Genomic DNA, 27,318 nt, shown 5'->3' with positions numbered 1-27,318 from the left:
TACCATAAAAATTACCGATAGGAAGTTTATCTATTAGAAAACAGTTACTCAAATACAAAATGATAGCCCTGGCAGTTAGTTAGTTACTTTGCTACTGGTATGTAATACACCTGGTATATCAGTTACCAGAAGGTGGTGACCCTTGACATGCAGTTACTCTGATACTGGAATGTAGTTACATTGTACCATTTGCATGTCAGTTACACTGTTACTGGTAGGTGGTTACCCTTGACATGGCAGTTACTCTGTTACTGGTAGGTGGTTACCCTTGACATGTCAGTTACACTGTTACTGGTAGGTGGTTACCCTTGACATGTCAGTTACACTGTTACTGGTAGGTGGTTACCCTTGACATGTCAGTTACTCTGTTACTGGTAGGTGCAACGTGGTTACCCTTGACATGTCAGTTACTCTGTTACTGGTAGGTGGTAAACCTTGATATGTCATTTACTCTGATACTGGTACCAGTAGATGTTTACCTTGGCATGTCAGTTACATTGTTACTGGTTTCAGTAGGTGGTTACCCTTGGCATGTCATTTACTCTATTTCTGGTAGATGTTAATCCTTGACATACATTTGTATTAGTTACTCTGCAACTGGTTGGTGGTTATTCTTGGTATGTCAGTTACTCTGTTAATGGTGGTTACTCCTGGCATGACAGATACTCTGCAACTGGTAGGTTGTTACTCTTGGTATGTCAGTTACTCTGATACTGGTAGGTGGTTACCTTGACCTGTCAGTCACTTTGCTACTGCTAATACTGGTTACTCTTGGCATGTCAGTCACTCCTACTGACAGGAGGTTACCCTTGGCATGACGTTCATTCAGACACCAATATAACACAGCTATGCAATTTTGAAAAAATGTTAGGAAAGTGTTAGCCTTTAGGAAACTGTCTCAACGAACTACAGTTATAACAAAAAAGGTAAATGTATTCATCAGTACTTTTGTGAAGTTTAGAAAAGGTCATGGCAGATCATTAATTATTTTAAATTTATAATCACAACTTTTTAAATCTGGATGATTAAGTGCTTTATATATTGTGTGAAAACCTGTTTGAAATCTGTATGTTACTCTTTAAATGTTCTTTTGTTGTTGGGTTGCTGTCTCATATTGACACATACATATCATTATGCCCCCGCTGCTAGGCGAAGGGGGCATTAAGTGTTACCCTTGTCCGTCCCGTTCGTCCGTCCGTGGCGTACGTCCCCAAAATTGGTTTCCGTTCTCTTACTATAGTTTGCATTACCAAATGTTATAAAACTTATACACAATGCTTATAACCACAAAACACAGATCAAGTTTGAAATTGGGTGGTGTCACTTTTACCCTTCATTAGTTATGCCCCTTTATAAACATAAAAATTGCTGAATTTTTCGCTTCTGTTTTCTAACTTTAGTTTGCATCAACCAAATGTTATAAAACTTATACACAATGCTTATAACCACAAAACACAGATCAAGTTTGAATTTTGGTGGCGTCACTTTTACCATTGTAGAGTTATGCCCCTTTACAAATGGAAAAATTGCTGAATTTTCTCTAACTTCATACGAACTAAAGTTTGCCTCAACCAAATGTTATGAAACTTATACACAATGCTTATTACCACAAAACTCAGATCATTTACTAATTTGGGTAGCGTCTTTTTTACCATTCTTGAGTTATGTCCCTTTATTATGTTATATGCAAAGGGGGGGCAGTGACACATTCCCCATTTATTTTATTCATATTTTACACTTTGATAGTGACTTTGTGACTAATAGATATTTTTGATTTTCCTCTATTTTGTAGCTGCATTAGATAACCGTTTGACAGTGACTTTGTGTATTGAAAGTTTCTAATTTTCCTCTATTTTGTAGCTGTATTAGATAACCCTTTACCACATGTTAAAGTACGACCTACCGAGGACGGCTACACCAGTTACAATGAGACCAACTCAGGAGATTACGTGATACCCACGGGACATAACTTTACGATAGAATGTCACGGTGCATATCCTCCAAGACTTAGAATTTTACGTAGAAATAGAAAAAATGTAAGTATTTTGCATATAAACACATCTGATGTTCAGAATGAAAGCTAGGATATTTAAGGATTTGTTTTGTTACAACAAAACGTGGAAAAATGTAAAAGTCAATTTACAATAGACAATATACAAGCTTGTGAAAAATGAACGTCAACAAACACAGGAAATGACTTCAAGTAATTAGGAACTGATTGGATACCGATTTAATTAATTAGTCTTACTACAGAGAATTAGTTTACATGTTGTGTACTGTAAAGTCATGAAAGTTATTATTGCCATTGTTGAACATTGTACAAAAATGTGTGATTATTTATTGAGTAAAATGCTGCATATAAATAATGCACTCAAAAGTTAAAATGATAGTTTTGGGTTGGTTTTTTTTTGCCAAACCTTTAAATCCTGTTACAATTTTTGTAAGTGTAAAAACAGTGCAAAAATTTCTATATTTACAGTATTCATGGTATTCATTGGGAGTTTGAAAAGAGAAAATATTTTAACTTTAACGTTTAAAATAAACTATTAAAACACTTAAATTTTGTTTAGCTACTTCTTGTCTCTCTCAGGAAACTAACAACAAATTGTTAGTGCTTTTAAATGCAATTAACTATCTTTACTTGCTGTAATGTCTTCAGCAGTTACCTTAAAATCAAGTTAAAACAATAATTAATTAAGTGCCTTATGTAATTTCAGCAGTATGTTTTTATGTTAATTATAACTATTCATTTGATTATACTCTAAGTTTGAATTATCTTTATGAAAAATAACAAGATACAGTTTGAATCCACAGGAGACAACTATCCATTAAGTTCAAAGGACATTCATGTAAACAATTACAAGTACAACCTTCAATAATTTGAAAAACCAATATGATAGAGCATTGGCTGTAGACCAAGTTTTATTCCAGCAATTACAATTTTAGAGATTTCTACTATTCCCTTGATCCCGTTGCTGGGGACAATATTATTAGAAATAAGGGCCCATGGCGTCCGGTCTTGTTAGCGCTCTCACGTGTACAATTCTTGCCAGATTTTTATAAAACTTATATCATATAGGTTTATATCAGCAATGTCTTGGACGAGTTCGAAAATCAGTGCCAATCAGTTATCTTTAAATGAGTTATGCCCCTTGGATACATTAATTATATGGAAAATTGCATCGTTAACGCTCATATTTGTTCAATTCTTGCCAGATTTTAATGAAACTTATATCAGGTTTATATCAGCAATGTCTTGGAGGAGTTCAAAAATCAGTGCCGATCAATTATTTTCAAGAGTCATGCCCCTTGGAAACATTAATTATGTGGAAAATTGCATTGTTAGCGCTCTCATGTGTACAATTCTTGCCAGAATTTTATGAAACTTATATCATAGGTTAATATCAGCATGTCTTTGACGAGATTGAAAATCAGTGCTGATCAATTATTTTTAAAAGAGTTTTGCCCCTTGGAAATTTTATTTATTTGAAAAATTACATTTTGAGCACTCTAATGTGTACAGTTCTTGCCAGATATTTATGATATTTATATTATTGGTTTATATCATCAATGTCTTTGACGAGTTCAAAATCAGTGCTTATCAATTATTTTTAAAAGAGTTATGCCCCTTGGAAATATTGATTTATATGGAAAATTGCATTGTAAGCCCTCTCATATGTTCAATTTTTGCAAGAATTTTATGAAACATATATCATAGGTTAATATCAGCAATGTCTTTGACACTTTCAAAAATAAGTTCTGATCAGATATTTTGAACGAGTTATGCCCCTTTGAAATATTAATTATAATGGAAAACACATTGCATTTGCTTTGAAGCCTTCATTTCTCTAAGATATTAATAAAAATTTTCAAAGAACAAAAAAAAAAGTGTTTTTTTTAGTTATTGCCCTTGTAACTCTGTACCTTGGATAGATAAAATATGTGCAATGTGGGGGACATTGGAACTCTGTTCTTTTATTTATTTTGGTATATAATGTTTTGTACAGAAATCAGGTGGCTTGTTTTTTTGTTTGAATTTTTTAACATTTTGATATGTCAGGGCATTTTATAGCTTGCTATGTGGTATGTGTTTTTCTCAATGTTGAAGGCCATATGGTGATCTGAGTATAATCACTAACATCTACATCATTTGGTTTCTGGTGGATAGTTGTCTCATCTGCAATCATACCACATTTTCTTATTTTTATATCAATCAAGAGCATAGAGACATTATGATTATTCAAAGTTGAATTTCATGTTCATGCCATGGGGAATAACTATTTTAGCATTGCAACTATGACTTATATTTATAAAGACATTTCAAAAACTGAAGTGGAGTAATATCAATGCATGATTTTCCCTTGTCCAAGCCGGACAAAGAATTTTTTGGCCCCTTAAGGGAATATTTAAACACAAATTTTGGCTCTGAGATTAGGTTTTCAGCATGCTGTTATTTCAACATAATAATATGTTATGTAATTCCTGTGATACCTTCCTACAATCATAGACTTGCTTGCAGTTTGCTTGTGTATGAAAGCAGAAAATTACATAATCATCTACTAGCTTGCCGCAAGCATCTTGCAATCAAAAATTAAAAGTTTTGTTTTTGCAGCCTGCTTGCTGCAAGCTTGTGACAAGTATTAAGTTTCAGTCTTGAATGCATACAAGTTGCTCACAGAAAGTGCTGCAATCATCTAGCATGCAACTAGCATCTTGCAATAAAAAAATATATTGTTTGCTTGAAGCATGCATACCGCACACTAGTGCAGAGCATTCTGCAAGTATGCAGTTAGGTTTGGGTTAGACACACAGTTTCTTAGACAAAATATATAGGCTATGTTTTATATTACAGCTATAAAAAAACAGCTGTATTATTGAATTAAATTTTTTTGGTATTTTCCCTTGTAGGTAGAACCTAACTTTGTTCCCTTGAATATAACAAAGGTTGAACTTACAGAAAACGAAACTGACCGGAACTTTGCAGCTTTATATCACGTTTATAACCCAGATTTTACGTACACAGGAGAATACGAATGTTACTATGCTGATAATGAAAATCTTGGAACCAAAGTTTATATCTATATTAGCGGTAAATATATACAGAGATATATATTAATTAAGAGTTAATGCAGTGGAAAATGTTATCAACTGGTTAATTTATCCTTATTTTGTGATGAAGATCAACTTGTGAAGGTCATATGAAGGTTAGGGAATTATCCAAATAAAATGGAGTTTGGTGAACAAGACTGATTAATAACAATTGATATGATCAGGAATACCTTTAGATTTCTCATGTATTTATGTATCTTGTGTCTCAGGAAATTTATTTTACTCTTAAGTAGTTTGAAGTTTTCCAACTTGAGTTCAAAAATTAAGTTCTAGGACTATTTAGTATGTAAACATAACCTGGATTTCATAGGTGTGGAAAACAGGGCAAGTGTTGTACTTCCTAACTACTTGCATACATACATACAATGTACATACATATAAACATATGTAAACATAACCTGGATTTGATAGGTGTGGAAAACAGGGCAAGTGTTGTACTTCCTAACTACTTGCATACATACATATAAACATACATGGTCGATCCATGCATGCATTAAAGTCCCATTAAAAAAAAAATAAAGATTTTTCTGCCTTTAAGTTCTAACTTGAATACACAAGAAATTTTAGAATGCATTTGAAATTCAAAGTCGTAGTTACCCCTCAATATTTTCATAGAAACTATGATGGTCTTCATGCATTCAAATTTCCATGGGACCCATGAACTAATCTAGACAAACATTTAATTAGATCAGCATTTGTAGAATTTTTAAACAAGGATTCCTCAGAACTTAATTTGTCATGATAAAAAAAATGTATATACTGATACCATTGTACATATTGACTCGTTATATTTTATATCTTGATTGTTCATTGTAGATCCAAACAATTTATTTGCACCGACATTTTCACCATTTCTGTTTTTGGCTATATACCACTATAGGAAGGCATATTTACCTTGTCGGGTTACGGATCCATCTACAAATGTCAAACTGATTAATACTGCCGGAGATAATGAGGTTGAGGTCGGCGACAGTACTGCTGTGTCTTATGACCCAAGAATTGGTTTTATACTGCTCTACCCCAACCAGTTCTTTGAAGGCCAATTCGAATGTAAAGCAACATCCAAAGATGGGAAAAAAAATTCACTAATTATGATTCTCAAGTATCTTAGTAAGTAAAATGAATTTACCTCCCTTTTATTTAGATTATAGTTTTGTGAATGACATTTGGTTAGCAATATTTTTATACGACCGCAAAATTTTTGCGGTCGTATAATGTTATCACGTTGTCAGCATCCTCGTTGTCGTCCGAAGACATTTGATTTCCAGACAATAACTTAAGTATAAGTGTATGGATCTCTATGAAATTGTACCACAAGGTTCCATACCACAACAGGAAGGTTGTAATTGATTTTTGGGTTTATTGCCGTAACTGTTTAGGAATTAGGGGCCAAAAAGGGCAGAAAAACAAGCATTTTTCTTGTTTCAGAACAAAAAACTTGTGTATAAGTGTATGGATCTCCATGAAATTGTACCACAAGGTTCCATACCAAAAAAAGGAAGGTTGGGAATGATTTTGGGGGTTATGGCCCTAACCGTTTGGGAAAAGGGGCCAAAAACAATACTTTTTAATACTTTGTATAAATTGCTAATTCTTCAGCAATTTCAGTGGGATTTAATTCAAAGTCTTCAATTTATTTGGTTCTTTGATATGCTGATCAAATCTAACCATGTATTTAGATTTTGGATTTTGGACGCCGTTTTTAAATTGGTCCACATTGAGGTCCAAAGGGTCCAAAATTAGTGTCTTTGGATATTATGGTCCATTAATAAATAAATAAATTAAATTCTTGGTGTACTTGGATATACTGAATTTAACCGTGTATTTAGATTTTAGATATTGGACCATAATAGGTAAAATCCAATTTAAAATTTTTCAGTTCTTTGACAATATTCATTCTGTGACAGAAACCTATGCTGTGTGTCAAATATTTAATCACATTCCAAATTCAGAGCTGTATCAAGCTTGAAAGTAGTGTCCATACTTGCACCAACAATTCATGGTTCGACCTCTGCAGTCGTATCTTACTGCGCCCCGCGGAGCATTTTATTTGTCTTTTTGATATTAATTAATTAAGCAGTATCCCTTATCCTAGGATGATATGGTATCTTCTGAAGAAGGAAAACTCTTTGTTTTTAAAGGCAGTGCCTTAATGCCTTTTATGGTATCAGGCAATAGCCATTTTGTTTCTACGTGGGAGGTAAATATGTCATTGTATGGTATTTTAATCTTTAGTTGCTTTTAAGATCGTTTCAGTCATTGATATAACAATGAAAAGTCGACTGATCTATGCTTAGTCACCACATGTCAATAATAACTCAGTTTTCTTTACTCATCAGAGCATTTAGTACGTTGAATATTGCCGAAATCCGCCTAAACTATCAATATCAATCTGGAATTTATTGAAAACTAGAACTGTTGAAAATCGTCTGGCCGTCTGACATAGCTATCAAGTCAGACCCTTTGTCAGGTTAACAATTTCGATCTAATAGGTCTGAAAAAGTTGTTTTTTAAAAATCCAAAACGACCTGTGCAGAAGTTGACATCCGGGAATCAGTGTTAAATTTGAGGGTCTCACTAATTAGTGACAAGAAGCGTCAAGAAGCGTCAAGAAGACTAATTTAGCGACAAGAAAACAACTTTAGTGTAAAAAATCAAGATATTAATTATTTCAAATAAATGAATATAGAAACATGCATTAAAGTGTTTTTTTTTTTAATGAGTCGCTTCTTGATCCTTCCTGGCGCTTCTTGTCGCTAATTAGTGAGACCGAAAATTCCATACACTTAGGTTTTTTCCTCTTACAATTTGAATTGTAAAAACCTGAGAGTACTGACCTTAACAAGTTTAACTGACATTACGGAGCTCAACGCTTATTAACAAGTGATAATAGCTTGATTAAACATTCAACAGGTGATCGAATATTAATTACTCGACATGGCTTCTGTTGATGGCACAAGTCAAAGATGATTAAAGTAAATAACGGCAGTGATAGAAAAGTGGAATGTTATCAAAATTTTGATGCCGAAAAAACAGTTAATAAACTTTCAACTCAGCAAAGAAATGCTCACTGTTTCACACTCCAATACGGACCCTGAAGCACCTTCAACATGCTCAAGAAGTTACGAACTGACAGTAGGTCAACAATGACTCAAAGAAATTATACAGCCTCCTCAGTGTTTAGCTAGATTAGCAACTAAACAAACTTTTACAAAGATCAAGATAACTTTGGTACAGTGTCAAGTGTTTTAAAGGCAGCTAAGTTGGCTTGTACTTCTTACATGACCCAGTGTTCCAATACCAATTGCTTTAGTTATTAAATAACATTGGTCAATGTAATATAGACGGTTCTTTTATAGCTAATATATTTTAAAGTGTTTGAAACAATGGCAGTCTTAATTTTTTTTTAACAAAATGACTATTAATGCTTAAATATAGGACTTTTCATAATCCAACCATACTTTCAACCACTATCTGAAGCAAGTTGACATCCTTCTAAAGTTACCAGACTTACATACATAACAAAAACATGGTACTAAGTATAATTTTATCTCGGAGTTGGACATTGACAATTACAAACAACAATTGGTGACCTGGCATGGTCAGTATTTTTTTGCTCAGAGTAATTTTTTGAAAAATAATGACTTACTTGGAAAGAGTGGACACACTCGAGATGCATTATATAACTCAATGTTTTTGAGATAAATTTCACACCAAGCCATCAAGATGAACTGGAATGTTGTTTTTTTAAACTGTGAATAACCACAAATACTGAAAACCAAAATTGTCCCTAAATATTCAGAAGCACTTTTTGAGTATAAATAAAAAAACGATTTGGTTTCTCAAAAAAGTCAATTCTATGTTGCTCTGTAGCTTGTAAAATTTTAATTAGTCCCCTACTGATGAAAGTCCCCTACCGACGAAGTCGAAGGGGACTTTAGGTTTGCACTCCATCCGTCTGTCTGTCTGTCTGTCCATCCGTCAGTCCGGCAAATCAGTTTTCCACACTTTTTTTCTTCGTGCTTGAAGATATTGATTTGAAATTTGGTATATAGTTTTTTCATGACAAGTTACAGATCAAGTTTGAATTATGTTACGGTCTGATGATTTTGTGCAGAGTTATGGTCCTTGGTCTTAGAAAATTCACTCATATAATCAGTTTTCAGCACTTTTTTTTTGTCATGCTTGAAGATATTGATTTAATAATTGGTATATAGTTTAATCATGACAAGTTATAAATCAAGTTCGAATTTTGTTCTGGTCTGATGATTTTGTGCAGAGTTATGATTTTTGAACTTAAAAGATTCACTCAAATAATCAGTTTTCCACACTTTTTTTTGCCATGCTTAAAGATATTGATTTAATAATTGGTATATAGGTTTATCATGACAAGTTACAGATCAAGTTCGAATTTTGTTCCGGTCTGATGATTTTGTGCAGAGTTATGGTCCTTGAACTTTGAAAATTCACTCAAAAAATCAGTTTTCCACACTTTTTATACGACCGCAAAAAAATTTTGAGGTCGTATATTGGTATGACGTTGGCGTCGTCGTCATCGTCGTCGTCCGAAGACACATTGGTTTTTCTCCCTCTAACTTTAGTTTAAGTGAATGGGTCTCTATTAAATTATACCATAAGGTTCAATACCACAAAAGGAAGGTGGGGATTGATTTTGGGAATTATGGTACCAACAGTTAAGGAATAAGGGGCCACAAAGGGGCCAAAAATAAGCATTTTTGTAACTTCCAGACATAACTTGTGTGTTAGTGTATGGATCTCTCTGACATTGTACCACAAGGTTCCATATCTCAAAGGGAATGCTGGGATTGATTTTTTGGGTTATTGCCTCCAAATTTTAGGAATTAGGGGCCAAAAAGGGGCAAAAAACAAGCATTTTTCTAGTTTCATGACAATAACTTGTGTGTTAGTGTATGGATCTTTATGAAATTGTACTACAAGGTTCCATATCACAAAGGGAAAGCTGGAATTGAGTTTTGGGGTAATTGCCCAAAACATTTAGGAATAAGGGGCCAAAAATAAGCATTTTTCTAGTTTCCAGACAATAACTTGTGTTCAAGTGTATGGATCTCTCTGAAATTGTACTGCAAGGTACCATACCAAAAAGGGAAGGCTGGGATTGATTTTGGGGGTAATTGCCTCCAAATTTTAGGAATTAAGGGCCATAAAGGGGCAAAAAAAACAAGCATTTTTCTAGTTTCAGGACAATAACTTGTGTATAAGTGTATGGATCTTTATGAAATTGGACTGCAAGGTTCCATATCACAAAGGGAAAGCTGGGTTTGAGTTTGGGGGTAATTGCCCTAAACATTTAGGAATTTGGGGGCCAAAAAGGGGCCAAAAAACAAGAATTTTTCTAGTTTCCAGACAATAACTTGTGTTCAAGTGTATGGATCTCTCTGAAATTGTACTGCAAGGTACCATACCACAAAGGGAAGGCTGGGATTGAGTTTGGGGGTGATGAATCATAAGGAGGTTCAAAAAATTTTGGGGGGGGGGGATTTTTTTTTCCTTTTTTTTTCTTTTAAATTTTCCATTTTAAATTGGTTACTTCTGATTTATATATAAAAGCAAATAATAATTATATGGTTTGAATAGGTATATTAAAAATTTTTAAGTTCTTAGACCACATTCATTCTGTGTCAGAAACCTATGCTGTGTCAAATATTTAATTACAATCCAAATTCAGTGCTGTATCAAGCTTGTATGTTGTGTCCATACTTGCCCCAACTGTTCAGGGTTCGACCTCTGCGGTCGTATCAAGCTGCGCCCCAGCGGAGCATTTTATTTAAGTCATGTTTGAAGATATTGACTTGATATTTGTGATATAGTTTTCACCATGACAAGTTATAGATCAAGTTAGTATTTTGTTCCAGTACAATGAATTCTAAACCGGTAGGGGACTATGTATTGCCATGCAATACTCTCAGAATGCTTGTTTGAAACATATTAGTGCATTAATATGCTCGTGCAATGATATGTTCTTTGGAAATGCAATGTAGCATTACCATTTCCATGCCATAATAAATGAAAAATGTCTAAATATCTTGATACTGTAAGGTTTTCTTGAAAAGTAGTGTAGAAATTATTGCGTGCATTTATTATTGCCATTTTTGAAATATTATTGCAAATTTAGGAAAACCTACATACAGAAATATGTATTTGATATCCGAATGCGAGCTTTTAATATTGTGATACTCCACTAGACGTTTTATTTCGCATTAATAAAAACCTTGCAATAATTTCTGAATTTACAGTATGTTTGATTATAATCAATTATAAAATCACAAAACCTGTAGGTTACTGCCTTTACAGCGCATTCATGCTTTGATTAGCTTTTACCATCACTTGGCGTCCATTGTTGTCCTCCTCTGTTGTGGTACACTTTTTAAAAGATCTTCTCTGAAACTACTGAACCAATTTCAACCAAACTTGGAGTGAATGATCCTTATGATATCTAATATAAAGTTTGTGTTTTTTTATTCCAGTTAGTCAACAAACATGGCCTCCATGGCATCAAATAAAACATAGGGGTAAAATGCAGTTTTTGGCTTATATCTCAAAAAATAAAGTAGGTCAATACCTAGTTGCTGTGAAATTTTCAGGCGAATCAGACAACCCATTTAGGAGTTATTGCCCCTGAATAATTTTTCTGAAATTTCTCAGTTTTTGATTATTATCTTGAAAACTATTATAGATAAAGAGAAATGATAGATATAGAGAACCTTCAAATGGCATGTTTAAACACTCATTAATATACATCTAACAGCAAAATAATCATTGATGCAAGATGTACACAACAAATTACAGGTGAGCGATTCAGGCTCTTATGAGCCTCTTGTTTTAAGTTCACTAAGTCAGGTTAAACTGCAGCTTTAACTGTAAATTTGGGATATTTTTAGATAACAAATTTAAATCATACATTCAAACCTGTGTGGATAAGACTTCTCTGGTGTGAGGAAGATTCCTACTTTTATGAGTAATTTTGTTAGGGAAAGAAATTTTGTCATCCTTATATTAATTGGCTTGTGGATTAAATACCTCTTTACAATGCCTTCTCTACTGTTTGAACTCCTTCTGACCTTTAAATTTATCAGTCAGAGGAGATTATTTATTTTTTGCCTAAAACTGTTTGTCTAGTCTTTTCAGTAGTATATTTTTCAGACCTCTAAGTATATACTGGTATGTGGGAAGTTATACCCAATATATTTTTCATTAGATTCCAACTTATTTATGTATTAATTTAAGTATAAATTTGTTTATTGTAAATCTTACCTTTTAAAGATTATAGACTTTAGGTAATTATCATTTAACGATTGCTGCAACTATTAAGCTTTTTCTATTAACAATACTTAGGGCAAACATCACCACCACAGCCAGCCTTAGTAACAACTAAAACCACAGTAATAAGAGGTGAAGAATTTGAAATCCAGTGCAGGATTTATATTGACAGAGGAGCTGCAGTGTTTATGAATTGGTCATACTCATCTAACGAGGTAAGGAAATAACCAATTGGTCATACTCATCAAATGAGGTCTAAAAATAACTGCTGCACCTTTTTATCTTATAACAGTTCAGTATAGAGGTTTTGAAATTTTCCTGGATTTTAATAAAAAAAAAAAACGGGTATCAAGTTCCTCTCATGATTGTGGCTAGGGCTACCTTTTAGTTTTCTCTTTTGAATTGTTTTACATTTGTTATTTCGGGGTCTTTTATAGCTGACTATGCGGTATGGGTTTTGCTCATTGTTGAAGGCTGTACAGTGACCTATAGTTGTTAATCTCTATGTCATTTGGTCTCTTGTGGAGAGTTGTCTCATTGGCAATCATACCACATCTTCTACATTTTGGTTTGTTTGTCCACCTGTAGATAATTCCTTCTTTACTTGCCCATCTTGTTGGTGATTGTTTCTTACATTCAATGATGTGTTAAGAAATATTTTACTCCTCACTGTTATCATAAAGTTTATCATTTTTAGTAAGACACATATAGTTTAACACATTTCTGTGGCTATTATACTTCCCTGACCTATTTAAAGCTTGAGTGACTTTGGTAAAGTTCTTAATGTCCATCTCTGGCAATTCCATTTCAAACATATAACTTGGTTGCCATGACCTACTTTTTATGCAAGAGTATTTTAATATTTCATATGTAAAAGCTATTATTGACATCCAATCCAGTAAATACATATATAACACAGATCTTGGACATGTAGTTCATCATAATCTACATCTTATTATTACCAGACCTTGGGTAAATCAGCATTAGGTTTAACTGGTTTTTATTTTCATAAAGTTTTATAGATAAGTAGTTTTTATTCTTCCAAACAAACCTCAAGAATAAGACATTGGAAGATTTTTTTGTAAAACCCTAACAAATCATAATTTTACTAATCCCTATCCTATTTGATAAAATTATTTCATTTTTATCTCGAGTATATTGACAAACTATTAATTTGATAAAAACTCATTCTGAGGATAACAAGAGTGGCTAATATTTATTTAAAAGTATTATAATTTGAGTTTTGTTACAAGGTTGTAGGTATTAAGAATCCAGTGATTGTCAGGAAAAATGGATTGTTGAATACAGAAGTTTCGAGTATATATTTTCCTCTTATTTGTGTTTGTTTCATTTATCACTAGCATGTCCTGCCTAGTTTCCATTTGGAAATAAAAGTTTAACCTGTTTAATGAAACTAATTTGATTCTCCTTCATTCCAGTTTGTATAAGGTTTACCAGTGATATGTTGAGTTATCCCCCTTTCATATAATTCTGAAGCATGAGTTCTCTCCCTTTTCCACAGGTGTTGGTGCATGCTACATTTAACATTTTACTGATGTATAAATTTGTTGTAGAACTCCAGTAATTCTATTGAATTAGAGGTATGTACAACTGCTTGATTGGATGAACACCATTTTATTGTTGATATGCAATTGTTTCTCTTCTGCTTATATCAATTGTAGAAGGGAAATTGTGTTTGTTTAGTTTGCTTTTACTCTCTTCATTGTTTTGTTTTACACTTTAGGTGCCCTAGACTATCTGTAACTCAAAAGTATTTTGATAATTCTTTTGATTTTTTGGATAAAACATATTATTGTTAATTTATGTTGCAACTTTATTGATAATTTGCTATCCAAATGTTTTTGTTTTGTGACCACTTGTTTCTTAACAATTTATCTGTACAATTAATTTTGTCTGCTGTTTCTATTTAGACTGTTTGCTACAGAAAATCAAAAAAACATCATTTATCAGAAAATACCAAAAAAAAAACCATCAAAATTAAGTTAAATATAAAGATAGGTATATGTATTAAGATTATTTTTGGCAGGAAAATCTCTTTTGATTTCTTATTCGAAATGTTAGGACATAATTTCAATCTAAATGTAAGAAATAACAAGAATGCCAAAATACTTTTCAAAATGTGTTTCAAACTTTACTCTTTAATTGTAATAAAAAGAAATTAAGAAATTGCAGGGCATTTTTTTTAAGGGAAAATGCCTGAGGAAATACACAATGTAACAAAATTAATTCTTTTCATCAAATTTTAAGAAATCTCACAATTAAATGTAAACTAAAATGTCTGTCTCATCTGTTTTTTCTAACAAGGTGCCACCTAACAAAGGACATAGTATTGGCAACTAAAACAATGAAATTAATTGCAGCCTTAATTACATATTTACATAGGCTGGAAATCATGTTACAGCCCTCAGATGTTTACAAGACATAAGTCTTGCATATTTACGATGAATCTTCAAACTTCTTCCATTTCAGGAAAAACTGCAAATTAGTCTCATTTTGAGATTTCTCAATTAATTTTAAGATAAAAGCAACAGCCTTACCTATCTGTAAAAAGATGTTGGTTTGAGTGAAATATCTTTCCAGACATTGTTTTGCTCATTTTTAATTTTGCCCAAAAACTAAATAAAAAATCTATTTTTGATCAAATACATCAACTATGATACTTGTATGATGTCAAAGAGACTTATTTTCACTACAGTGTAAACACTATATCATGGTATTCAAATTTATTGATAAAAATTTAAAATGATAAAAGAAATGAAAAATTTAACTTTTATGCAATTTCAGGTGCCATATAATAGTTCATTCAAGCTTCTCCCTTTTCTATCTTTTGTTGAGTTTGAAACCCCATGAAATGATCAGATTTCCATCCAACTAAAAAAAAAGAAATTAGGACCAAAAGTACTTTCACATTATAAATGGGACTTGAAACATGTCACAGGTGTCAAAAAATGTATTGAAAACAGTTTTCAAACAGTCAAGCAGGCTTGTATTTTGAGTACTGATTTGATTTTGATTTTTGGTGTTTTAACGCCACTTTTAAGCACCGCTTTTGGGCTATTTCGTGGCGGCCGGTTTTTATAGGTGGAGGAAGCCAGAGTGCCCGGAGAAAACCACCGACCTTTGATAGGAAAACTGACAATCCTAGTCAATTAAGATTGTAGTCGAGTGCACCTGCACGAGCGGGGTTCGAACTCACAACCTCAGTGTTTACTGGCTAGTGATTACAGTAGTAACTTCTTAGACCACTCGGTCACTGAGGCCCCTTTTGAGTACTGTAAAAGATACATCAGGTATATAAAGTTGTAAATATATATTTGAGTAGACATTTTCCCAGAATACCCTTATACATACAAATACTGTTGCATTGATATTATCTCCCCTGTTTCTAGCTTGAAGGACCAGTGGATCGTGGGGTAAGAGTCACTGCATGTTGTTCTTATCATTGCACTAACAACACATCAAGCATGTCAGACTAAAGTTTGCCAAGTTATAATAGCATGACATTTTTTTTAACTTCTATTTCATTTTTAGTTCCTGCTTGATTACAAATCCAAATACAATGTAGGTAGTAAGTTGCTAAAAGAAAGAGTATAATTGTAGTACTGTAAAGTTATCAAACATTTGATTTTTTTTATAAATCTATTGGTAACCATGGAGATTTAAACAATCATCCTTCTAAGACTGAATGTGTGTGTAATAGTTTAGTCATTAACTAATTATCTGAATAGCATTTTTATTGTAAGTTCAGATATTTATACCCCAGCTTTAAAAAAGTGGGGTATACTGTTTTACCTCTGTCTGTCCGTCTGTCTGTCGGATGAATATTTGTTCGTCGCATCTTTCTCAGGAACTACATCATAAGGATTTCCTAAATTTGGTTTCAGGGTATATATAAGTCAGCTATACCGTGTGATGCGTTTTCAGATTCATCACTCAACAACTTCCTGTTTACCGAACAGTTACATATTTTTACACTATTAAATTTATCCAGTTGCGGTGGGGGTATCATCAGTGAGCAGTAGCTCGCAGTTTCACTTGTTTTGTGTGCTTTTGTTACAGCAATTGTTGAACCATGGACAAAAATGCTAGATTAATTATTAAATACAAATAATGATTTCAAAATTTCAAAATTTTTTTATTTTTGCGAAACATATCCAGTTGTAATTTTAGCAATAATGAAAAGAACAAACATTTCTGAACTTACAGTTACTTGGGTTGGCCCCAACTTGTTAAACATCGACTTAAGATGCAATAGATTTATTTCCTGATAAAATTTAGAGGTTTGTTTAAAGCACTGTTAGGATAAACAGTATTTTTTACCCAAAGTTTTACTCTGCATCAATTGATAAGAAATCTTTATATACAATTGACATCTAGTTATACCAGCCTACTGTTTTGACCCAAAATTTACGGCTCACTTGACATTGAAATGTGAAAGTGTGAGCGGAGCATAGTGACCTATGAATATATTTTTGTTTTATTTTATTTCAAATTCTGAGTAAAGAGCAATTTATTGTAGAAATATATATATATGATAAAAGAATTGGTTTACTGTCAGTGTGATAGAAACAGAATAGTAATTGGAAATGATTGTTAACAACAAGAGTAATTACAACATTTTATTTACAAATAATTGTTTAATCAGTGTTAAGTTTCAGTAGTCTTGATCATCAATAACAAATGTCACCATTATATTATTATTTAACCATCAACTAAGACATAATTTACCCTCGTCATCATCATTTCACACTTAACATTCATAACATGTCATGTATAAGGCATGCTTCATCAATTAAACTAGGAGTATGCTTAGTATAGGGATATAACTTGTATCTCATATTAGTAATTATTTGCTGTATTTATGATTAGATAAATTATTTGTTAGTAATTTTACAGAATTTGTAAAATAGCAAATTTTCAGGTTTTTCACAAGAGCTGATCACAATGTATTTTATTTGAAGGCCCATTGTCACTATCAGAGTTTTCTTTCACCAATATTGAATTTTTGAAGGATTTTTATTTATATAACGATAGTTAAAGAAAGTGTTTAGCAGAAACTTTGACAGACTTTGATAGAATAGAATCTAATCCTATTTTTCTTTAACTTTGATGGACATAGTGCAGTTAACAAATGATGCAATTTTTGGTTAAAATAAAAGCACATGGCAAAATTGGCAAAATTGGCGAAAAAGTATGATGAGCTTCAGTATATATATGTCATGCATTTATGAAAACGAATTCTGTAATGCTTAAATATTTAGACAGTGGAAATATCTAGTTTACAACTAAACGCCGCCTAATGAAAAGCTTTGTTTGTCTACAATCAATACAACATGCAGTAGTAATCATCTATTTTCTACTTATTTTTAGAGCTGCACTGCATCGATATAAATCAATCTTACCATTTATGCTGCTCATAAGTCAATTATATAAATAAAGTCTATAGTTAATTATAATTTGATTTTGTCAGAAATATGAGGAGAAAAAAACTTTAGAATTTGTAGTTTAACTAGTTAATTATATAACATAGGGAGATATGTGGCGTCATTGCCAACAAGACAACTTTCTTCTAAAGTCTTAAGTGACCTGGATTCAGGCAATATATGAGTTCTGTGTAGAAAAAAATATTTATTTCCGAATTTTACTGCAAACCTTGTATATATTGAATAATGTCTGTTGCAAGATACTAAAATCCGTGTTTGCCAAAAATTTATCTAATGTTTACAGGTAAAGATCATTAACATTGAATATTCAATACTAATGCCTTCATTAAATTGATGTTAAAAAGAAAAGCAAGGTTTGTGTCAATGAGACAGCAACACAAGCAAACTAGAGGTTGGAATATTTTTTCAATAACAGACAAATGTCTATTCCTTTTATTTAGATCCTAGCTGTTATTAATGAATTAAACAGATTACCCCCCAAAAAGTCACTCCCATCATTCATCACCTTCCTGTTTATTTATACTGAATACTTTAGATCTCAGGCTACTTGGCGATTAGGGGGAAGAACTTGCTTTCACATCCGTATTACTTATAGCAGGGGTATCATCTGTGAGCTAACTACATGTACATCTTGTTTGATTGGTGACGAGACATTTTTCTGAAATAGGTTATCAGTAAAACAGTTGGAACTTAGTTGTTTCACTTATTTTACATTGAGTTTTACTTATTTTCCAGTTATTTGACTTATTGATAAACTTTCATCAAGTTCAGTTGATTATATTCTTTATGTATAACACAAGGATATTGCTGATTAACTCGGTCAGAAATTAGAGAAACCACAAAAAAAAGACAGAAAGTCTGCCGATTAATAGTTAGTAAAAACAACCTGAAATTGTGTACTCTCAAATGTTTTTGTAGTCAACTATTTAATGAAAGCACGGATAATCTTTGATAATCATGTCTCACAGATTTCTCACTTTTATCTTTTAATAAAACTGTTATGTAATTGTATGTAACTGTATTTTTTATAAGGTGTGTGTTTTATCGTGTTTATGTAGAGTGATCAAATGATATTGAAATTACAAAAAGATATTTTGACATCATCGCTATCTTGGGATTTTGCCAGTCCTTCAATAAAATTAGCAAAATCATTTTAAACATGTAATGGATTATACGAAAAATACTTAATATTCTTTTATTAATTGGAAACTTCCATCAAGCTGGCCATTAGCATTTCCCTTAAGACATGACCAATTTTTTATCAGTAGACAATTAATACATACAATAGGACTTTTATAAACTGGATTCATGATAAACTACTACTGTTGATGTAAAATTTGATAAGAAAGATTCAAAATATTCACATTAATCAAGGGAGGAAACCAAGTCTGTATAATTAGTAGTTGGGGGTTTGTTAATGACCGATTTCCTGTTCAGATAACTTTCCCTTCCCATTAAGATGTTTGAAGTTTGTTACATGATCTCAATTTTATAGTTGACACTAGTTTAGGCCAAGCAAAACAGTCGTCTTACTACTTTGTTATTAATCAAAGTTAAGCTAAAGATACAAAGTTATTACATACAATTACTATAAGGGGCAACCCTTATTCTTATTTACAACAAATCTGAGAGGATAGTCCAAAAAATTCCAGAGAATAACAACATATTTAAGTCTGGTTTAAATTTTTAATTGTTTCCAGTCCATTCTTCTTCAGGGCTAACATGTTTGCCTTGTGTGCCTTGGTACTGTTGATTTTGAGATTCAGACATCTTTTAGAGAGTTCTTTATATCCACATACTGTGGATTCATTATAATTTAGGGATACCAGTGGGTACAGGAGAACCAGGATTTTAAAAGTTCAGCAAAGTACAAATTGTCTATGGCTTGTATATATAAAAATAAGAAGATGTGGTATGATTGCCAATGAGACAACTCTCCACAAGAAACCAAATGACACAGAAATTAACAACTATAGGCCTTCAACAATGAGCAAAGCCCTTACAGACCTTGGCAAATGCCATGAAAGCAGATATCCACAAAATATAATTTTTTTCCCATGAAAATTGGTACCTACGGTAATAACTGAATCCACAGTTGTTTGAATCTCACAATTTGTAGGAACTGCAAAGCTGTTTGGAAGTTCTAAATTTAATTTTTATTCTCCTTGAATCTGACCTTCCTTTCAAATCAAATTTATTTGTGAGACTTTTTCTTCAAAGCAAACAAAGTGAAAATTAAAAACCAATTGTTCAGAGAACAATTGAAGGTCTTTCCACCAGTAAGGATCTATTTTGATATGTAAATATTTAAATTTGGTTTTGAATGTCAATTTCAGCGTCAAATGACAGCTTATTGAACGCTAATTCCAAAAATATATGGTTTCTATACAAAAAAATATAAATAAGGGAGATAATGTTTTACTTCCAGTTTAAAAGATGTTACTTTCGGTATTGTTTGATAGTTTAGTTGACACTGATTCCAAAAATATATGGTTCTATATACTTTTACATTAATTTAGTACAAAAAATAGCTACTTCCGGTTTACAAAAGGTCACTTCCAATTGGCTTTTTCAAGGTCACATTGCTCGCAACCTAATGCAAAAAGTCCCATGTCTTTATCATGTATACATATGAGGTAAAAGCAAAGGTCAAAATCTAGAACGTTAAATTTAACTATGACCTTGAGCTCAATTTCAAGGTAATAAACCAAGGAACTCAAATCAAAAGACTCTAGGTCTTAATTATATATGATAAATGAGTTATTTCACCATACGTGTAATTTTAGATATACTAGGGGAGAAAACTCCCATTAAATGTCTCAGTATCCTTTCAGCTGAAATTTACATGTTACGACATGTCACAACTAACAATTCTGTAAAAATATTTTGTCGATATCTTATAAGATTTCTGAAAATTAGTGATAACAAGCTAAAATCAAAATTTTGAACATGACCTTGACCTCATTTTCATTTTTTTGGACCAAGGACCTCAAATCAAAAGACCCTAGGCCTCTATCACTTATGGTTTTCCAGTAAAAAATACATTTCACTTATATCAAATACAAAAGGGGAAATAACTCTCATATGGAATCTCTATACGGCTTCGGTCAAAATAAAACAGAACATCCTGAGGATACAACGAGCAATTTGGAAAAATAAATTTGTTGTTTTCTTATACGGTTGCAAAGCCTTAGAGATAACAAGAAAAACAGTGTTCGGGGAGATAACTCTTATATGGGAAAGTATTCGGTTAAGCAGTGTCAGTTTCAAAAGCGTATAAACTGTTCGATATCATATTCCAATGTCTAAGCGACATCTTGCGAAACAAAAAAACAGCGAAGGAAAAAAATTAGGCGGAAGAAGAAAAAGAAAAAAAAAAATAATAATCAGAAGAAAACCAATAGGTCTTTCCACGGAAAAGTGGAAAGACCTAATAAACCACTCACCAAAATTGCACCTTTTTGGTATAAATCTCTGCTTATTCATCAGATCTGATCATGATAATGATTTCAAAGCAAGACCTTTTCCTGACAAATCTAAAATTAGTTTTGAAGTATAATAAATGTTTGATTCCATATTTCAGAGATCAGATCGAGTACATTATACAGATCCACTGCGAGAAGTTTCCTCAGGAACTTATGACTTTGATGTTCTGTACAGCAACCTGACTGTGATAAATGCTAAAAAGAGTGACGAAGGAGTATACATGTGTAAAGTGATGACACATGACGGAAAATCAAATAATGTTAGCACTGTTATACATGTAATTGGTAGGTGTTTTACTTTTTCATTAAATTCAACTAAATTTTCTTATCTCATTTTTCAAATTTTCTTGAAATATTTTGTGTTGAAATTAGAATACCGTTTTTAGTCGTGTATAATACACACTTTTTTACACAAAAATGAAGTTGGTAGAAGAGGTGGGTATTATAAAGAATTATAGATGGTTTTTTTAATTTTTTTTTTTTTATTTTAATTTTTTTTTTTCTTTTTTTTTTTTCTTTGTTATTGTATATATTCAAGATGTTTTTTATTTTATTTATTCACTTGTAATTTTTTTAATGACGTTTTTTCCTTCATTATTGAATATTCAAAGTACTGGTGTGACATCCTGCATAGATGTTCTTAGTATGAAATTAAGGATTAAGTATGGGTGTGTAGCAATTGAATATTCAAGTCAACTTTTGACAGGTGTTCAATATAATAACCAGCGTGCAGTGCTCTAAATCAACATGATCAATGAAAAGAAAATATCAGATTAAAGAGTTATTAAATTTGAATAACTGCTAATCAATTTAGCGTCTGGCACAAATACAAAATTTCAATCCTGGTATCTATGATGAGTTTTTTTACAACCACTGGGTCGATGCCACTGCTGGTGGAGTTTTTATTCCCCGAGGGTATCACCAGCCCAGTAGTTAGCACTTCTGTGTTGACATGAATTATCATTGATATGGTCATAATTATAAATTAATTGTTTTTAAAACTTTAAGTTTTGAAATACTAAGGCTTTTCTACCTCAGGAATAGATTACCTTAGTTGTATTTGGCAAAACTTATAGGAATTTTTGGTCCTCAATACTCTTCAACTGCATACTTTATTTGGCCTTTTTAACCTTTTTTGATTCGAGCGTCACTGGTGAGTCTTTTGTAGACGAAACGCGCGTCTGGCGCAAATGCAAAATTTCAATCATGGTGTGTTTATTTAGTAAAAATATTTGAGGTCTAATTTCTGTTGTTCCCTTACATTCCAATTATTTCTTTTATAATATTGAACAGTGCATCAGCTTGGACAAGCTCAGACAAACTTTGGTTTCAACAGGGATATTTGATTAATAACTTTACTTTTATAGAATTAATAATTGTTAATTACATGATGAAAGCTCTACTATTTTATTGTTAATGACTATGAAATTATTTGATTAAACAATTTGATTGAACTATCAATCTTTTATCTATCAATAGACTTAAATGAAGATTAAAAACATTATTTAATTGTTCCCTATTTAAGGATTTTTGCAGTGAACTAGACTTTTAAAATTTTTTTTTTACTTTTTATTTTTGAAAATGTGTATTATACACAACTGTGACTATACATGGCTAAATACGATATATTGATTTATCTATCAAAATGCTGCGTTATTGACTGCCTGCCTGTAAAAACTCAATCAAAGATACCATGCTTTTAAATTATATACATTAGAAACACATGACAAGCAGCCAATGTTCCATGGCATATTTACATGAAAAATATGTTAAAGCTTTTAAACCATGAAAATTTACTTTATCTTATTGTCAAAGAGGGAGACTTATCTAAATATTGTGAAGAATTTTGAAAACACCTCACACTACTGTAAATTCAGAAATTATTGTGTGCATTTATTGTTGCAAATTTTGAAGAATGGTACTAAAATGTGATTCCAGTAAAATCTGCATACAGTTATATGGATCTGATATCTGAATGCAAGTTTTTATACGACCGCAAAAAATTTTGCGGTCGTATATTGGTATCATGTCGTCGTCCGAAGACATTTGGTTTCCGGACATTTACTTTAGTAAATGTAAATAGAAATCTATGAAATTTAAACACAAGGTTTATAACCATGAAAGGAAGGTTGGGATTGATTTTGGGGGTTATAGTCTTAACAGTTTATGAATAAGGGGACAAAAAGGGGCCCAAATAAGCATTTTCCAGACAATAACTTGTGGAACGGTGTATGGATCTCTCTGAAATTATACCACAAGTTTCCATACCACAAAGGGATTGTTAGGATTGGCTTTGGAGGGTTATGGCTCAAACCGTTTAGGAATTAGCAGCAAAAAAGGTGGAAAAACCAGGGTTTCCTGGGAAATGGACAATTAAAAATAAGTACAATGTTATGTTTGGATTACCTCCCTTACACTGCTTTTCAATTATGTATAAAGAAATGTTGTATTATCTCGAGGTGACCATATCTTGAGGGAAAGAATTTTTTTTATGCCCCCGCCGTAGCGGAGGGGGCATTAAGTTTTACCTTTGTCCGTCTGTACGTCCGTCTGTCCGTCCGTCTGTACGTCCTTCTGTCCGTCCGACCGTCAATACGTCCCAAAGTTGGTTTCCTTTCTCTAACTTTAGTTTGCCTCAACCAAATGTTATGAAACTTATACACAATGCTTATTACCACTAAATACAGATCAAGTTTGAATTTTGGTGGCGTCACTTTTACCGTTCTAGAGTAATGCTCCTTTACAAATGGAAAAATTGTTAAATTTTTCTTTTTTTTATTTCTAAATATCAAGTCATTTTTAAAATTGGAGTTATCTTCCTTTGTCCATGATTATAGTTGAATCAACTACAATCAATGCTTTATACAATGCAATGTTTAATTTTGCCTTCCACTGATAAAACACAGATCAAGTTGAATTTGGGTAGTGTCACGTTAACCATTATTGAGTTATGCCCCTTTATAAATCGAAAGGTTGCAAAATTTTTAGTTTCCATTCTGTAACTTAATTAAGTTTGCCCCAACCAAACATTATGAAACCTATACACAATATTCATTACCTCAAAACTAAGATAATGTACAATTTTTTGTTTCCGTTCTCTAACTTTCGTTTGCCTCAACCAAATGTTATGAAACTAATACACAATGCTTATTACTACATAATACAGATTAAGTACGAAATTTGGTGGCGGCACTTTTACCATTCTTGAGTTATGTCCCTTTATAAGCATAAAAATTGCTGAATTTTTCGTTTCCGTTCTCTTACTTTAGTTTGTCTCAACCAAATGTTATAAAACTTCTAGAGTTATGCGTGTTTACAAATAGAAAAATTGCTGAATTTTTCGTTTCTGTTCTCTACTTAAGTTAGCCTCAACCAAATGTTATGAGACTTACACACAATGCTTATTACCACAAAACTCAGATCAAGTTCAAATTTGGGTAGTGTCACTTTTACTGTTCTTCAGTTATGTCCCTTTATAACTATATGATATGCAAGCAGGGGCATCACATGTGTCCACAGTCCACAATCCACATTTATTTTGGAAAAATATAATTTTTTCTCATTTCAGAATATTTTTTTTGGGGGGGGGGGGGGGATGTCAATTCGCAACAGCATAGTGTATTGCACAAAAGCAAAAAATTGAATATAAAATCAAATCATATAACCAATTCTAAGTTCTTTGACTACAGTTATTCTGTGTCAGAAACCTATTATGTGTCAAATATTTAATTACAATCCAATTTCAGACCTGTATCAAGCGCGAATATTGCGTCCATTTTTGCCCCAACTGTTCAGGGTTGGATCTCTGTGGTCGTATCCAGCTGCGCTCGGCAATTTTGCGAAGCAATTTGATATTATTGCGATACTTATTCAGTCGCATAAATAAAAACTTTGCAATAATTTCTGAATTTACAGTATTAAGAATTAGTGCTCATAAATTAGCTATTCAGTAGAATCTTTATAAAAGATTCACAAGGATAAAAATTCAATTAAAGATGAAATTGGTTTTCTTTGTGATGTCCAGTATTCAAACAACAACGACAAGTTATGTTACACTCTGCTGTAGAAATATGTATTAATTTCAAACATAGAGATACAGAAAATGTTCTTTTTCTATTTGAAATTTTAGGTATCATGCTTTGGCTTTTTTTTTCTAATGTTATACCTTTTCACCACTTTCTCCTGAATTATTTTACATTTTGTTAACCAGGGGCCTTTTATAGCTTACTTAACGGTATGGGTTTTGTTCATTGTTGAAAGCTGTACAGTAGCCTTAGTTTATTTCCTTGTCCAATGGTATGTGGTTATATTTTTTTCATTGGCAACCATACTGCATCTCCTAAATTTTACATGGCAAGTAGATATAAAATTACAGGTCATTCTATTGCCTTCAATAATGAGCAAAACCTGTACTCTATAGTAAGCTATAAAAGGCCACAATATGACAAAATGTGAAATTATTCAAAAGAGAAAACCAATGGCCTGATTTATTCTACAACAATGTACCAAAAACAAATCTGGCAGACAAAAACCGAAGACAACCACTGGGTTGCATCTTCCTGGTATGGGACAGGCACATAAAGAATGTGACGGGGTTAAAAGTGTTTGCAAGATCTCAACCTTCCATAGCCTAAGATAGTGGTGTAACAACACAACATATTAAAGAACAAGCTGTAAAATAAATCGGAAAGGTCTTGACTCATTAGATCAGTACTCAGCACTAAAACAAATACTGTAAATTCAGAAATTATTTCATGCATTTATTATTGTGATTTTTGAAGACTGAACTAAAATGAGAAATTTAATTTTTCAATTTCGGGAAAAGCTTCCTACAGATATATGTATCAGATATCTGAATGAGAGTTCTTATTATTGTTATACTCACTCAGTCGCATTATTCACATTAATAAAAACCTCACAATAATTTCTGAATTTACAGTAACAAAAGGCAAAGTACTGATCTAATAGAACTCACAGTTACTGAAAGCTGGTTCAGCCCAATTTCAAATAATAAATAAACCATGTTTTCCAAGACTAAAATGTCAATCAATACACCTCCAACAGATATAGTGTAACATCTTCATGACATAAGCATTCTGGGAAACAGCAGGATCATGTGCAATGCCAAAATATAAATATCAACAGAATGTAGGACCATAATTGTTTATACCTTGATAATTTAATTTTGGATGTAACACATCTTCTGACGTCATAGAATAATTTTGTCATGTGACCGTGACATCATGATTTACTCTTTTTTTAGAATTCACGGGTTATTCAGTGTGCACCACATTTTTGATGTTATTTCTTCATAGACAGAAAAAATATTACAGTCATTCCTTAAATAACAATAACACATGTTTAGTTATGTATGAAACTAGCAAAAATGAAATAACTGTTAGTACAGATAAAGACAACATATAAGTGTCCTACTACAATTGTAAATTGATAACTTTTAGAAATAAGTTTTTTCAAACGAACAGTAAGTTGATATGGTAATGTTCCGGGGTTTTGGAGTCAGGATTCCCATCGTTACTTATGTAGGCCTCTGGTGAAGGAATTAATAATAAAAATCAAAATGGAAGTTCATAAATTGTATTATTTTCTTCTTCAGTAATAATTGCAATACAACAAATAAAGTGGTTCATGAAATATAAAACATGAAATAAAATGCATTAATATATAATAAGTAATACAGGAAGGTGTATTACTTGCAACAAGTTTAATAAAACAATCCTTCTAGCGCTCAATACAAGAAAATCTACTTGGGACACTGCATTCTAATACTCTGCATACTTGGTGCAGGAAAATCTACTTAGGACACTGCATTCTAATACTCAGCATACTTGATGCAGGAAAATCTACTTGGGGACACTGCATTCTAATACTCTGCATACTTGGTGCAGGAATATCTGCCTGGTGCACTGCATTCAAATACTCTGCATACTCTGTGCATGGTT

General features: G+C 32.3%; 1 protein-coding gene across 28 annotated transcripts in view; it reads left to right on the top strand.

The window, feature by feature from the left end:
- Positions 1-27,318, top strand: part of LOC127726333 (vascular endothelial growth factor receptor 1-like) — a 255,073-nt gene that overhangs the window by 20,804 nt on the left and 206,951 nt on the right. For 19 of the 28 annotated variants that reach the window (XM_052233679.1, XM_052233681.1, XM_052233677.1 and 16 more), the window contains exons 2-8: positions 1,861-2,036; positions 4,909-5,089; positions 5,926-6,219; positions 12,484-12,623; positions 13,983-14,009; positions 15,819-15,842; positions 21,457-21,643. In XM_052233679.1, the coding sequence (XP_052089639.1) occupies positions 1,861-2,036; positions 4,909-5,089; positions 5,926-6,219; positions 12,484-12,623; positions 13,983-14,009; positions 15,819-15,842; positions 21,457-21,643 (1,029 nt within the window). The remainder of the gene's footprint in view (positions 1-1,860; positions 2,037-4,908; positions 5,090-5,925; positions 6,220-12,483; positions 12,624-13,982; positions 14,010-15,818; positions 15,843-21,456; positions 21,644-27,318) is intronic. The other 9 variants (XM_052233690.1, XM_052233686.1, XM_052233676.1 and 6 more) reach the window with 6 other exon arrangements.

Source organism: Mytilus californianus, unplaced genomic scaffold, assembly GCF_021869535.1.
Source record: "Mytilus californianus isolate M0D057914Y unplaced genomic scaffold, xbMytCali1.0.p SCAF_17, whole genome shotgun sequence".
Lineage (NCBI taxonomy): Eukaryota > Metazoa > Mollusca > Bivalvia > Mytilida > Mytilidae > Mytilus > Mytilus californianus.
The sequence above is the reverse complement of the archived record's forward strand: the minus strand, read 5'-3'. Positions and strand labels throughout refer to the sequence as shown.